The 16,352-nt window shown below is 35.1% G+C and overlaps 1 protein-coding gene across 1 annotated transcript in view; it reads right to left on the reverse strand.

Moving 5' to 3' along the window:
* Positions 1 to 1,080: 1,080 nt before the first annotated feature.
* The window catches only part of LOC149797323 (uncharacterized), a 69,334-nt gene continuing 54,062 nt past the window's right edge, over positions 1,081 to 16,352 (reverse strand). Inside the window, exons 8-10 of the mRNA XM_089960746.1 lie at positions 15,644 to 15,757; positions 3,682 to 3,873; positions 1,081 to 2,939 (exon numbers count right to left, since the gene is read on the reverse strand). Coding sequence (XP_089816872.1) covers positions 2,908 to 2,939; positions 3,682 to 3,873; positions 15,644 to 15,757 — 338 coding nt within the window. The 3' untranslated portion in view covers positions 1,081 to 2,907. The remainder of the gene's footprint in view (positions 2,940 to 3,681; positions 3,874 to 15,643; positions 15,758 to 16,352) is intronic.

A 16,352-nucleotide genomic window follows, 5' to 3' on the forward strand; every position in this document is an offset into this window, starting at 1 on the left:
TCAGAGGTTTTGATCAATCTCTGCAATCCTCACGTTCGAACGCAACCTTCCCCTCCGAGATGTAATATAAGCTGTTGGCTGGAATCCAGATACAAACTTCTCGAGCCTCCATTTCAGAGTTTTGGGATCGCAGAGGCAACATCGAATCTGGCAGGTCCAGGGGTAGAAGCACAGACGGTCATAAGACCCATTTGGATCACTCAAAAGAGCTTGTTACCTTCGCTCGTTTCGCTGGTGAAATTTTGCAGGTAAGATTTAAATAATCATCTTCTTAACCGATTGTTAGGGTCAAAGGTCAAGTGATCCCAGGAGTTGTTTCTTATATAATTAGGAGAACGTGTTAAAGTTTGCAAGGGGAAGGGTGATTAAACTATTCTTCCCTATAAGGATACCCAAGGTAGAGGTTGGATGCTCAGCATCCCTCTCCTATTACTTATTCTCCTAATGTGATTGGGGGAACGTATATGAAGGAGAAAGCAAATTGTTTCAGTAAATTGTGTTTCTCCGAGAATACTTACCCAATCACATTACTAAAAAATCCTCCCAACCAACCAACCCCTCCCCCAGGCGAAGATCCGAATAGTATCTCGCTCAACTTAAAGCTAACGACACCTGGCGGTGCCAAGGGGAGATAACTGGCAAGTGTGCTTAGAGGAGATAACGGGCAAGAGTTATTGCTCTTTGTCGATTGATATAGACAGAGAAAGACTATTTTTCGTCTTTTAGTATGGGGGGATTAGCGATGTAGCAGGCTAATATTCCTAACCTAATGTGACTGGGTAAGTATTCTCAAAGAAACATCATTTGCTTAAACTTTGCTTTCTAAATACGTTAATGATTGCTTTAAACACAATTTTGCAACAGATTCTGTACAAAAGCCAACAAAAATATCTTAGCATTATATTTTTTAGTCAAGATGACCTTTAGACATACAGCATATATTTATAGGCGCGTTGAGAAATATAACGATAACGGAAAAAAGCACTACGGAGTTAAATTAAATTACAGAATACCGTATTCACTCTAGAAGAATAAAACAAACTAAACAAGGTTTTAAAAAACACATATGCCTTGCTTTATTTTTCATATGAAGTTACACAAAATTCAAGAAATTAATTTCACACAAAGCTGCCATTGCATAACAGCAATATATTTTAAGGAAGTTTTAGTTCTGTTCTTAACATTTCAAGCCAGAAGCCAAGTCAAGATAAATAAACCATCTCAGTAGATGCTGATGGTGGACAGTGATGTGACTCGTTACTCAAAGTTTCAGGTCTATTGTAAATAGTACGGTAATTCATTAATTTTATTTTCCTAATCTGACAATATTAAAGTAAATTGCACCTGAAATGCAAGAGCAATATGTCTGACTTCCTGGTGAAATTATCTATCTATCTATCTATCTATCTATCATATATATATACACTGGATAGTCCCTCTGTACGGATAAGCAAATGTTTAAGCAGCGTACAGTTCATGCTCAAATTTCATTGTGTGTCAGCGTGTTCTAATGTCTCTAATGATAGTTATGGAACACTTATTTTATATATCTTACTTCCCTTCTAAATAGATTTCTTCATTTTGCATGTTATTTTAAGCTTATGATTCACTAACTATAAGAATATCTTCCTGAGAGACTTTTTCATTTTCGCTTATATAAGCTTTGGTTTCATGACAGTCAAATCAGCAAGTTTCTTTTTTTTCCCCCGAGTTAGATCTGCCCCTACTTGAATTCGATATTAGCCTTTTTATTACTGAGATTTTGATGCAGTGTAAAACTCAAATCTGAGATCAATCTCTACATCGTAGCTGAGTGTCGCGGTAACCATGCCGCCATAAACATAAATACAGTGCAATAGCCTCTGGCTGATCAGCAGTCGCACAGTTTTGTGCTCAGCCGACTCCCGTACAATGATGGCACAGTGAGAGCAGTGATTTAACTAGGGATATCTTGTCACACTGAGTCCTGCTAGGTAAATTAAAATTGTCATTGTTAGACATAGGGTGGCATAATCTAACCCACCTGGTAGTAAATCATGATTCATCCGGATTATATCGATATGTAGCTTTACGTAGGAAGAATTTATTGTCGAGAAAAATAGTGCTATCAATATTAAACAATGAGTTCATGTGTGTGTGTGTGTGTGTGTGTGTGTGTGTGTGTGTGTGTGTGTCAGAGAGAGAGAGAAAGAGAGAGAGAGAGAGAGAGAGAGAGTGAGTTTAATGTGTGTCTGACTGGTGCAAATATATATTTATTATTAACTTAATATGAATATCTTAACATAAATGTCATCTAAGAAGACGACGCGCAAGCCACCGACTTACTCCAATGTGGCAAAAAAATTAGTTTCTCGGGCATAATGGGTCTCTATTGGGGCACAATGGTTGCCATACAAAATTAGGCATAGTATATGGTTTCGAGAATAATGGTGCAAATTTACCTGGATATTTCTAATTTTACAGTAGAGTGTACTGCAATACATTATATTTATTACAAAATGAAATTTTTATTTACCTTCATCATATCTGCTGATTTCAGCTGTTTCGCAGTAAAGCACCATGTGACTCTGAGATTCTTACCTGAATCTCATTAATAGTGTAATTTTTATCATATTGAAAATGTTCAAAATATAGCAAAAACAGCAAGTGATTTAGTTTTAACTACATAAAATCAATGACACATGTTTAATGACCTGCTCTCACATATTTCTAACGTCCTTAATAAAAATGTCCATGAAAATGCACTCCCTACCTACTAATACTCAATCTAGCCTTAAAAAATAGAATCGACAGTCCCACCAAAGTTGCGAAGTTTTTTTTTCTTCACGTTTTATGTTGTTGCCAATCCAATGTTGTTTTCTGTCGAATGGTTCGTGTTCTTCAGTATATTTGCACACACATCTGTATCTACTTTACATATTCTATTTTGCATACATTATCTGAAAGGTAAAAGGATATGTCATTATTATTATTATTATTGTTATTATTATTATTATTATTATTATTAGTAGTAGTAGTAGTAGTAGTAGAAGTAGTAGTAGTAGGAGGAGTATACACATATTTTCTTAACGTGCTTACAATTAGTTCCTATACAATGAGATGTATATTAATGTAGCAAATACAACGCATTCTATAATTAATTACTAAGCATCTACTAATATACTTTGTGTGTACTTATCCTTTATTACCTTGGTATAGTGTTAACGACTTTCGCTGCCATAGCTACTACGCATGTATGAATGAAACTGTTATTGCTTTACGTCCCAAACATTTCCGTTGTGTCATTAAATCAGGTTTATAATATAACAGTTATTTTGTCACAATTGTTGTTGAGATACGACATACTAAATGCTAGTGTGTTATTAGATTATAAGTGTGCTGCATTGTCTCAAATAGACATGACATATATAATTTGTAGTTAATGTTTCTTGTCTATATTTCATTTTTGTTACATACATTATATGAGCTATTCTGTGTCTCTTTCATCGTATATTCAGAAATACGCTCCACAAGAGGGTTTGATATATGTACGTGAGCTATGGACACATCTTTTACCTAATGTTAACCTAGTTCTCCATATTCACTGTGTAATTTGTATAAGTCTGGAGATAAAGTTCCCATATTCTGTCTACTTTACTAATTATGACTATCAATAATGGTGTTAAATGTACGTATATGTACCTTTGCATACTCTCACCCGTTTTGGAAAATGTAGAGCACCTGCTTGTGTGTATTTAAGTGCATATTGCCAAGAGGTAAACCTTTCACAGTAAATTCCACTGAATTCCCGTTCACATCCACAGATATAGCCATTTTCTCGATCCAAGCATGTTCCACCATGTTGGCATGGGTTGCTGGCGCATTCGTTTATATCTATGAATATATTTATTTACTATGATATATGACAGTGATACATGCTAACAAACTTTAGTAGACAACTGTACAATCAAAGTTGTAAAATCATTGCGGAGACTCGAAAATTCAATAAGTATTCGATCAAGATGATGTGATAAATGACTTAATTATAATTCGCAAACTCTTCTTTATGCAAGCATCTGGTTTCTAATGACCTGACAATGGAGTGATTCTAGGTTTAGAAAATCAGAATTAAATACGTCATGATATTCATGTAAATTTATATGCGAAAATGCGTTGAAAAATATCGACGTTATGACTAACTGAAGTGAATATATTAAACAGTAATGACTAACAATTACATATGTATCTGACCATTATATCTAAATGATCTATCACGTTTGCATGATGACTACCATCATATAATATTATAAGCAATCAGTTTTATTAGCTGGCGGAACTACATATATAATCAGTACCTACAATATATACCTGGCAAGTCTAACCTGAGCATCAGGGAGGGCGAACAGACCTAGGGGTTCCGACAAAAAATAAAACCTCCAGAGAAATCTAATCCGGAGAAAGGTTCTATTTACCGAATAGAGGCTTCCTGGAAGAGTTATATCTTAATTGACCCTCAATCCGAAAATAAAACCTTAGTTCGAAGATCTAGCTGCAGAATAACCTGTTCATGATTTTTCATTTATCTCTGATTACATTTTGTCGACCGACCTGAGGTAGACGCCCTCCCTGCTGCTGTCGTGTTTAAATGGATTTTTAAGATTTTCACTGTTAAAAGATTCTATCTAGGCCGACTCGATATCTGGTTCGTGGATCACATAAATTCACTGTCACAAATCCATATGGTGTGGATTGAGCTCGTCCAAAAAAAATTTTGAATTTATTTATGTCCATGCCGCCGCTACACCACGTTTGATGAATGTTTCTCAGAGTATGCGTATCCACACCGTTAAAGATCGCTAACATGTTACAATTATCTCTGATCACTTTAGGTATTTGTGTATATCTTTGAGTTACATAAATGACGTCAGTATTTTGTATGTCGTCCACGAGAGAAAATTCTAGCAGGATTCGATTGTTTATCTAACATAACATCATCGTAGACCACCAAATTATTTATCGAACCATCTAGAGCATCAACCGAAGGAGCTTCTTCTACATCAGTGATAAAATCAATTATATTTTCACCGTTATTCAACAACGCCGCATTTTCATTAAACTCTTTCAATACCTGATAGCATCGTTGATCATCCACAGATGGTGCAACTGGCGCGATTTTTAAATTTTTCACACTGCAACACGCAGATCATTTTTTCTCAGAGATCGATCTCACGTTGAATAATCCACGGCGAGGTAATCGCATATTGAATGTTTTATGACGAACCGAGGATTCTTCGGGGATATCTTCGGTAGATATTTTTAGTTCGTACTGTTTCGCTGGTATATTTATTTTGATCGTCATTTTTTCGTCGTCGCAATTTACATGTATATTCATCTTATATTGATATTGATATCTTTAAAAAGAAAATTTAAATTTTACTGAAGGGTCTGGGAGGGGAAACAAGATATATTTTTTCACTGGGTCATGGTGCAAGTATCATGAATAAAATTTTAGTTTAAAAAAAAGTGATAGTTCCACCACATCGTAAAATACTCTGAATGTCAAATGATTTTTCGTCCTCGGTAGATATGGTGCAAGTATCATGAATAAAATTTTAGTTTTAAAAAAGTGATAGTTGCACCACATCGCAAAATCATCCTCGATATCCTCGATGTCATGGTGCAAGTATCATGAATAAAATTTTAAATTAAGAAAAGTGATAGTTGCACCACATCCCAAGGTCATATCTTTGTGTTTCTTTCGATATATTCATCTAGTGTGATTGGATGCTGTCGTCGTATGTAAGTGGGAGATCTTTTCTTGTAGTAATTGTTCAACGATCTAAAGTTTTCTTCGCCACAATCAGCGCATAACGGTGTTGTTCCCTTGACGCCCTTCCCGCATATCTCGCATGGATTAGGACCGTATTTGCCTTTTCTAATGAATTTGTTGTGATACCAACAATAATCGCCGAAGCAATTCCTTCCACATTTTTCTGTCGAATTCATGATCAGCCAAGAGCAATTGTTCATGATTATATATCTTAAAGATACTAATTGAAATTGTCTTAATTAGAGATATAATTTTCCTTATAGGATATATATAATGAAGCGAAAAATCAACGAGGCTGGCGAGATCAATAAAACTATTGATGTTACAAACAAAAATTTAAATGAAGAATATAACTGTCTCGAAAACGATCCTACGTTTATTCTAGAAAATTTATTCGATGACATCACTGATGAAGAAGCGAAATCTTTGTGTGAGATCAATTATCTCATGTTGCGCGATTATTACAAAATCTTTCCAGTGTCGTCGTTGGATCAGTGTGTTTCGACAGCAACGAAAGAATCAGCCATAAAGGTATTGTCGAGTGCGTCTCTAGGTGATTTTTACCTGCGCGGCATTATAATCCAACATTTTAAAATTTTTTATGTTTTTGCGTCTGATGAGGATTTTGAGTCCGTTGCTGATAGATTCATCGGTCAGGCTTCTGTGACTGAAATTATTCCGAAATTCAGATTGAGATATCCAATATTCGATATAGACTCGTATTACAAACACTACGACAACTATGCTGATTTTCTTGAGAAGAAAGGTACAATGGACGAATCAAAAGAAAAATTGGTCACAAACGAGATTATTGAATATTTTTCTCGATTATGTGGATGTGATCATAAAGATGTATATCTATTCACAACGACGAGTGGATATCACATACTGTGTAAATCTACACCTGTATCTTTTGATAAACATCAGGAATTAGCAAGACGAGCCAAAGACGATAATCCCACATGGAAGATTGATACTCTGGCTGGTCTCCACAGCATCAAACTATCGGGAACGAAATCAAATAAGCCGAATTCAATCTGCAAAAAAATGATATCGGACCAAATAACCACTCCGCGTGATTTGCTTTGTTGTCCGACTTACATTCAACCTTGTGAAGTCAAATACACCAAACCGCAGGAGAATAGCAACGAGGATTTTCCCAATGCTGACATCAACGAGAATGATTTCACAAAGATATCAATGGCGCTGACTGGCAAACCAGATACTCTGTTAGGAATAGTTTCTCAGACGAGAAACTATTACAATATACGACGTCGATCTGGACATCATTGCAACATACGCGATCGTCAGCATGGTGTCAGTATTCACGGTAGCATCGAAGCAAAATGTAACAACGCTATTGTTGTCTCTAAAGCTTATCAGTATATTGTTATTTGTCCCAGCGAGATGCAAAAAAAGATCGTTATAGATCGCTGTGAAAATTCTATCACGAGCGAGATCGAAGATCTCTTATCGGGAAAGAAAATCAATAATCCTGTGTTGAGTGATATCATCGAGAAATTGCTGCAGCAACACAAAAACGCCAAATACATCAAATGCCTATTGCAATACAAATACGATCCAGCGAGAGACTATTCCACGCCGGTAAATCCTGATTATAACTACACGAACAAACCGCAGCATGAGTCTGGCACTGGCTGTGAGGTCATCGCAGGTGATTATCTCGATGGATCAGCATGTGGATTGGGAAAAACCGAAGCAGCGTGGAGATCAGTCAAAGATGATCAGTCTGTCGTTTATATCAGCTATGGAAAATCTCTGACAGAAAAAATCAAATCAGACTACAAAATCGAATCCTATAGAGATATTCGTGGCGAGATCGTCATCAGCGGCAACAGAAAAATCATAGTCCAAGTCGAATCACTCGGTAGAATCAAAGGTAACGTAGATGTATTGATCATCGACGAATGGCATGGAGTTCGGCGACAGATATTCAGTAGCATCTATCGATATAAAAAATACTACTCGAGTCTATTGTCGCTGATAAACACTGCTGGTAGAGTGATTGTTCTAGACGCAGACATCAATGATTACGCCGTAAACATTGACAAATTGATTCGGCCAAACACGAAATTTGTCAAGAACACATATAAACCTGATCACGATAAAAAATTCATTCTGGAAAATAATCACAAAAGATAATCTAGAATTGCTACTGGAGAAAATAAAATCCGAGAAGATCGTTATATTCTCTCATAATAAAATCAACACAGACTATTCCGTCGAAGGATTAGCTAGGATGCTCCAATCACGTGATTATCGAGTAAAATACTATCATGCTGATACTAACCCCGAAGAAAAGAATAAAGATTTCGCCGACATCAACAACGCCATTGACGAATACGGCGCTGTCATATTTAACCATACGCTAGAGGCTGGCGTTAGCATCGTTAACGAAAAATTCAAGACGTTATTCTGTTTCTCGTACGAGATAGGATCTACAGAGGCAACGAAACAAGCCCTTCATAGATTCAGATACGTCAGTGAGATTCACTATTCAACAATAAGACGCGGCTGCAACAACAATCTGCCATTAACCGTATCTGATCTGAGAAAACTGATTATATCGAATAAAGAAACACTGACGCGATCGCCATCCACGGATGAGCTTCACAATGATTGTGGTTTAAATTTTATGATCGAGATCGTTGATGAAAATCTATCTAAACATTTTTTCACTCACAAACTAATGACGTCGATGGCGGAATCTGGATACGAGGTCATAAAGAAACCACCAGATGACTTTGAAACATTCATGACGAAACAGAAAACAAAGATCCAACGTGGTACTTGCAGCATTGACGAATTTCTCAACACGACCATCGGAGAGCGAATACAATCATCAGAGATTGAAATAGAGACCGATGATGACATCATGAGAGGAACAATCATGAAATCTACACAGGAAAATATCACGCCGGAAGAACCGACCAAATCCAGCGCGATTTATCACCGATATGACCCAGATGACAATCTACCACCGTATTTGGCCAAGAAAAGATATCTGGATCATATCTTTCAGACTGATATCAGTAAACTCGATACGATCAGAATAGAATCGCTACACAAGAATTCTAGAAACATGCTACAATCTTAGCGAGTCATCGTGGACAAATTCAATGGCGGTACCACCATCGACAACACAAAATACAGATCAGACAAAATATCCCCTCGAGAAAAGATCGACATCGTTAGAGATCTTTTAACGAAATTGAATTTGCCTGACATCGTCCCTGATGATCTATCTCGACGAGCAATAATCGTATCACGAAACGAACTCAAGGCGAACATCGAGAAAATGATATCGAGTCCTGATCTTGCCAAATACAATAAAATCATCAAATACTGGAACGACATTCTGCCAGACGCGAGATTTCAATCAAAAACAATATCAATGAAAAATATAATCGAGAAGATCAAACTAATCTACAAGGAATTTGGTGCGACGTTAACGTCATCTGGTGATCGTCATTCCAACCGAAACAATTTTACGTTGATATATCCAGATTGGCCAGAGTCTGAGTTTTTGACAGATATTCACTGGAGAGAATCATTCCTAACACAAATAGGATTGGCCGGCAGCGATATCAATATAAGGAATAGATCATCTGAGCTAATGAAACTTCACGTATGGTCCGTCAACGGATGGTTCAAGATATTTGATCCTCAATAGATATGGTGCAACTATCAATGAATAAAATTTTAAATTAAGAAAAATGATAGTTGCACCACATCACAAATAAGATGGACGTCATCGATGACCTTTCCGAAAGAATATTTTCCCTGGATGACCTTTTCCGAATGAATTTTTCCCTGGATGACCTTTATTCTGAGTGACCTTTTTGACCTTTCCGAATTGAATTTTTCCCTGGATGACCTTTATGATATGGTGCAACTATCAATGAATAAAATTTTAAATTAAGAAAAATGATAGTTGCACCACATCCCTTGATGTTTGTTTTAAAATCATATATATCAATATAAATGATCGACGCTAAGGAATTCCTTGCCGCGGATAACGACGTCGTGAAGAATCCTAAGGCGGATGTAAAATTCAGCTACAAAAACTATTCTGATGATTTTTACGTGCTGCGGATCAAAGATATCTGTTATAATGGTTTTATTCATTTAAATTTTTGTTTGTAACATCAATAGTTTTATTGATCTCGCCAGCCTCGTTGATTTTTCGCTTCATTATATATATCCTATAAGGAAAATTATATCTCTAATTAAGACAATTTCAATTAGTATCTTTAAGATATATAATCATGAACAATTGCTCTTGGCTGATCATGAATTCGACAGAAAATGTGGAAGGAATTGCTTCGGCGATTATTGTTGGTATCACAACAAATTCATTAGAAAAGGCAAATACGGTCCTAATCCATGCGAGATATGCGGGAAGGGCGTCAAGGGAACAACACCGTTATGCGCTGATTGTGGCGAAGAAAACTTTAGATCGTTGAACAATTACTACAAGAAAAGATCTCCCACTTACATACAACGACAACATCCAATCACACTAGATGAATATATCGAAAGAAACACAAAGATATGACCTTGTGGTGCAACTATCACTTTTCTTAGTTTAAAATTTTATTCATGATACTTGCACCATGACATCGAGGATATCGAGGATGATTTTGCGATGTGGTGCAACTATCACTTTTTTTAAACTAAAATTTTATTCATGATACTTGCACCATATCTACCGAGGACGAAAAATCATTTGACATTCAGAGTATTTTACGATGTGGTGGAACTATCACTTTTTTTTAAACTAAAATTTTATTCATGATACTTGCACCATGACCCAGTGAAAAAATATATCTTGTTTCCCCTCCCAGACCCTTCAGTAAAATTTAAATTTTCTTTTTAAAGATATCAATATCAATATAAGATGAATATACATGTAAATTGCGACGACGAAAAAATGACGATCAAAATAAATATACCAGCGAAACAGTACGAACTAAAAATATCTACCGAAGATATCCCCGAAGAATCCTCGGTTCGTCATAAAACATTCAATATGCGATTACCTCGCCGTGGATTATTCAACGTGAGATCGATCTCTGAGAAAAAATGATCTGCGTGTTGCAGTGTGAAAAATTGAAAAATCGCGCCAGTTGCACCATCTGTGGATGATCAACGATGCTATCAGGTATTGAAAGAGTTTAATGAAAATGCGGCGTTGTTGAATAACGGTGAAAATATAATTGATTTTATCACTGATGTAGAAGAAGCTCCTTCGGTTGATGCTCTAGATGGTTCGATAAATAATTTGGTGGTCTACGATGATGTTATGTTAGATAAACAATCGAATCCTGCTAGAATTTTCTCTCGTGGACGACATACAAAATACTGACGTCATTTATGTAACTCAAAGATATACACAAATACCTAAAGTGATCAGAGATAATTGTAACATGTTAGCGATCTTTAACGGTGTGGATACGCATACTCTGAGAAACATTCATCAAACGTGGTGTAGCGGCGACATGGACATAAATAAATTCAAAAATTTTTTTTGGACGAGCTCAATCCACACCATATGGATTTGTGACAGTGAATTTATGTGATCCACGAACCAGATATCGAGTCGGCCTAGATAGAATCTTTTAACAGTGAAAATCTTAAAAATCCATTTAAACACGACAGCAGCAGGGAGGGCGTCTACCTCAGGTCGGTCGACAAAATGTAATCAGAGATAAATGAAAAATCATGAACAGGTTATTCTGCAGCTAGATCTTCGAACTAAGGTTTTATTTTCGGATTGAGGGTCAATAAAGATATAACTCTTCCAGGAAGCCTCTATTCGGTAAATAGAACCTTTCTCCGGATTAGATTTCTCTGGAGGTTTTATTTTTTGTCGGAACCCCTAGGTCTGCTTGCCCTCCCTGCTGCTTAACCTGTGTTATTTTCATCCTTTTTGCACACAAAGCACACGGATGGGATGCAAAAAGTGATAATGAGTACAATCATATTGGAGTGTAGCGGGATGCAAAGTTTTTTTTTTTTAAAAAAAAAAAAAAATAAACCCATTCGTATAGAAACACAACAACACCAATATACGAATTTAACTTTTTCTAGCAAAGACAAAAATGATGATGCCGGACATTTCAGACTAACACTTAAGGGCATTAATCGGTAAGGCAGTTGATGCTTAAACTTGTATCTATCACAACATTTAAGTAATTTTGTGATTTGCTAACCTTTTCGTAACATTTGCAGGGCATAATGTTATAGAATTCATTAACAGACTTTGTCACTTACGGACAGCCACGTTGCACCTTAACTATGGTTATTTTGCATAACCTATTTCAGTGACACAGTTAGCGATTTATTTCCATTATTATTTCTTGATTACAAAGTTAATTAATAGAAACATTTATAGAGTGTATATGTTAATGCTTATTTCTCCCAGAATGTTAGACCATCAGGTAAAATATAATGTTATTCAAGTAATTCCCACTTAATTGATGACGTGTTATAATACACACCGGATGGGGAATCGTCTGCTCTAACCAGGAAGAATATACGTCGTACACCTTGGCAACAGACTTTTATCTCCTATGCAAGGTGACCGTTTCCCACCAAATTAGAACAGTGTGATATATTGCGAAGTTCACGCATGAGAAATTTTTTGTATCTTCCTGATTCTGTGACTAAGACAAAACAAATTAATCATTTCGGTTCTGTTCAACATTAATTATCCATAACGACGAAACTTATAAAGAAACCAGATGGATAATTGTTTGTGTGACATCTTACCACGTCTCTAAATATATCAAGTGGAGGCGAAACAGATAATTGAATGGAACGCTTACACGTCATTTGTGCATACCATATTTGGACATGTACAAGACGGATGTTTGACACGATTTACATTTCAATTAACGACGATAAAATGAACTATTACGTTGGAATAACATTCTGTCTAAATCGATCCCATGATAGTTAAATAAGTATCACATTCCAAAATATGCTTTTAGGTCAACAACGTTTGAGTTTCATTTATGCAAAACAAAAAGTAGCAGATTACAACAGAATCTATGATGACGTAGATAATAATATAGTGTCCAAGTAGACTCATTTTTAAAAGTTAAAGATATCACCATTAATTAAAGGTTCTATGCCTTATTTTTTGTAGTCCTTGATGTTCAACACCAAAGGCGACCACACTCTTCAGGGTGCAGTCCGAGCCAATTAAGATAGTCAAACATCAGATCATGGTATTCCCACCTTTTCAGTGATTCGTCAAATACACTGAATTTGAAAGGTAGTTACGTTACAGTTCGTTTTTAGGGATTGTAAAATCTTGTGAACTTGGTATCTTATCTTGTTCGTACAATATGCCATATGTATCTTTTTCCTTCACGTTTCCAGTTTACAAACGACTGAATCATATAAAAGTTCTTTCCTGATTTACAATATTACCTCAATAAAGTTTGGAAGGTCGCCGGATTATCTAATATTTAAAATTCTTACCGTTTCACAGGTTTTACAGTTAGTGGTTAGTCAAATACTGCTGGGCAACCTAGAAGATTCATTGATAAAATTGATACATTTTATTCTTTACTTGAATCAACCACGGGTGTTCATCTGTGATTATTATTATTATTGTATCCCCTTGATCAAAACTTGATAGAGTTCAATCCATTTTTTGGCTTCTTTTGGAGTGAGAATTTTCCACATTCCAATCTTTAAGCTTATGTTAAGCCTTTAAGCTATTGGTTTTATTGTTTGTATATTTTGTAAAGAAGTAAATGTTTTCAGTTCCTGAAAAGCCTTGAAATTTCGTGCCGGAAAACCATATTCCCTGAACAAACTTTGTCTTCATGTTTTGTTGCCTTGGAAAATTATTTAAAAGTATATTTTGTAGTTCATTGGCTTTTTTGTTTCCAGCTCAAGAGTATTTTAAGAAAGTATATAACACTGTCAAAAAGTATATGCATGCATTCTTGTTTTGTTTTTCTTCAAATTATTACTTGACATCTATTTCTGTCTGGCGTGTGCGATCCACGTAACTAACAGAAATCGTTTGTATGGAAATATGTTCTTTCTTGTTTTTTGAATGTACAAGTAGAATGTTCAGTTAACCATTTTTTCAATTCTCTAAAATTTATGATTATTTCAGATCTATTACACATTTCACCATTCTTTGGGTTCATTCTAAAGGAGCTGCTTTTAGCTGCTTTATTTAAAGAGCCACCATTTGTTTGATTAAATCTGCGTTGTTGTCCGGAAACTCTATATCTGATTTTGCCAAATTGTTGTAGATTGTTCCGGTAAAATTTACTAGATGTGAACTGTGAATGTGTGGGTTTACCTGCTTCAAGTACTTAATTTAAGTCACCAAATTAACCTATTATTCTTTTGATTGTGATGATGTAAAATAGCTAGCTTTGAAAACAGTTTTATCCCTTCCAGGCATGCAAACAGATAAGCAGTTTCCTCCCTATACTGATAATAGTCGTTTTATTTAACTCATTAAATATTTCAGTGAACTGTATAAAAATGTTGAATTCAATACAGCACAGCTTTTACCATTTATCTCTGATATTTTGTAAAATAATCTGAAAATAATTTTGTTTCTTTTTAATTGAGAATTCACTTATTTTCGTATTAGTATTGTTGTATTCCAAAACGAGTGACTTGATTTAATGAACTACTCATCGCTTGAACGTTTAACATTATTTGTTTTTGTTATCTCTCGTGCACTAAGAAAAAGTAAAATAAAGTAGGCCATCTCACCAGATATATATATAGTTTTTTTTTATCAACTTCTTGTGAAATATGCCGCATATAAAGATCATGAAAAGTTTTAAACGGGAAAGGTACGATTTGATCATCACAAATGTTTTGCCTCTTACTATGATTTACTATAATTGCTTAGTTAGACATATGGGAAATTATAGGTAAAAAGCTCTTGTACATCAGTGTTTTAGGGTCATTAAAAATTTACATTCTTAACTTATTATTTTTTTATTGCTTATTAGCTCGACATATATTGAATATATTTAGTGCGATTACAGTAAATTAAATTCTCGCAAAATGAATAAATATTTATTGTTTGCGAAAATATGTTGATTTATGAACTGTATAAAAATGTTGAATTCAATGCAGCACAGCTTTTGCCATTTATCTTTGATATTTTGTAAAATAATCTGAAAATAATTTTGTCTTTGATTGAGAATTCACTTATTTTCGTATTAGTATTGTTGTATTCCAACACGACTGACTTGATTTAAGGAACTACTACTACTCGCTAGAACGTTTAACGTTATTTGTTTTTGTTATCTCTCGTGCACTAAGTATAACTGAAATAAAGTAGACCATCTCACGAGAAATATATAGTTTTCTTATCTGCTTATTGCGAAATATGCCGCACATAAAGATCATGAAAAGTTTGAAAGGGAAAAGGTACGATTTGATCATCGCAAATGCATTGCCTCTTTCTATGATTTACTATAATTGCTTAGTTAGGCATATGGGAAATTATCGGTAAAAAGCTCTTGTACATCAGTGTTTTAGGGTCATTAAAACTTTACATTCTTAACATATTATTTTCTTTTATTGCTTATTAGCTCAACATATATTGAATAAATTTAGTGCGATTACTGTAAATTAAATTCTCGCAAAATGAGCAAATATTTATTGTTTGCGAGAATATTTTGATCTGTAAAACATTGTCCGTTTTGCTACTATGGCCCATGAAACTGGTGATCCAAATGTTAACGTAGGTTTATTTTAAAGCATGTATTTGTTGACCCACATCTGTTGATAAATGCAAGATTATTTTAGTCTTACCTAAATGACAATTAACGCCGAAATACCCGGATTTACAGATGCAGGTGTAGCTGTTGCCGTAACTTATGCATGTACCTCCACGCTTGCACGGGTTAATAGCACAATACTCGTAACCTACAGAATGACGGAAAAGTCCCATTTTTAAGGTAAACACACTAAACGAAGCTGCGAAGCGCTTCGAAATTATTATAGAACAATTGCTTAACGGAAAAGAACATAATATTTTAGGCACATTTAAAACAAACAGTGTATCAACGTTCGACCCTATTGTATAGAAAAATAGCTAATTGAATGTAAAACCCCAGTTAAATCTCTTCAAAATTTGGAACATATCTTCCCTGCTTTAGTTGAATCTAATACAAAGTAATACTACAGCAGTACAATATCCAATAAAAGACTTTAACAGATTTAGCTGGAGTTACTTATATTGATTAATAATATATCTTGTGTTAGTGATCTGCACCAAAACAGAAGGATTCTTTACTTCATTTTTCTATTTGCTTGAGGCTAAACGAGGGAACTTTTAGGAAAACGGAGGCAAAGATAACAAAGAAGCTATTCGATCAATGGTGTACATTGCCATTTAAAAGATGTTAAATTATAACCATAAACTTAAAAGATTCTAAATTTTCAATGATGTCCAATGTGCGTACGCTTTGCACCCATTGTTATTCTCGTAGAACGTAAATTTCAATACATTTTGCTTACA

The sequence above is a fragment of the Sinohyriopsis cumingii genome, chromosome 6, assembly GCF_028554795.1.
Source record: "Sinohyriopsis cumingii isolate HCF-2022 chromosome 6, ASM2855479v2, whole genome shotgun sequence".
Taxonomy (NCBI): Eukaryota; Metazoa; Mollusca; class Bivalvia; order Unionida; family Unionidae; genus Sinohyriopsis; species Sinohyriopsis cumingii.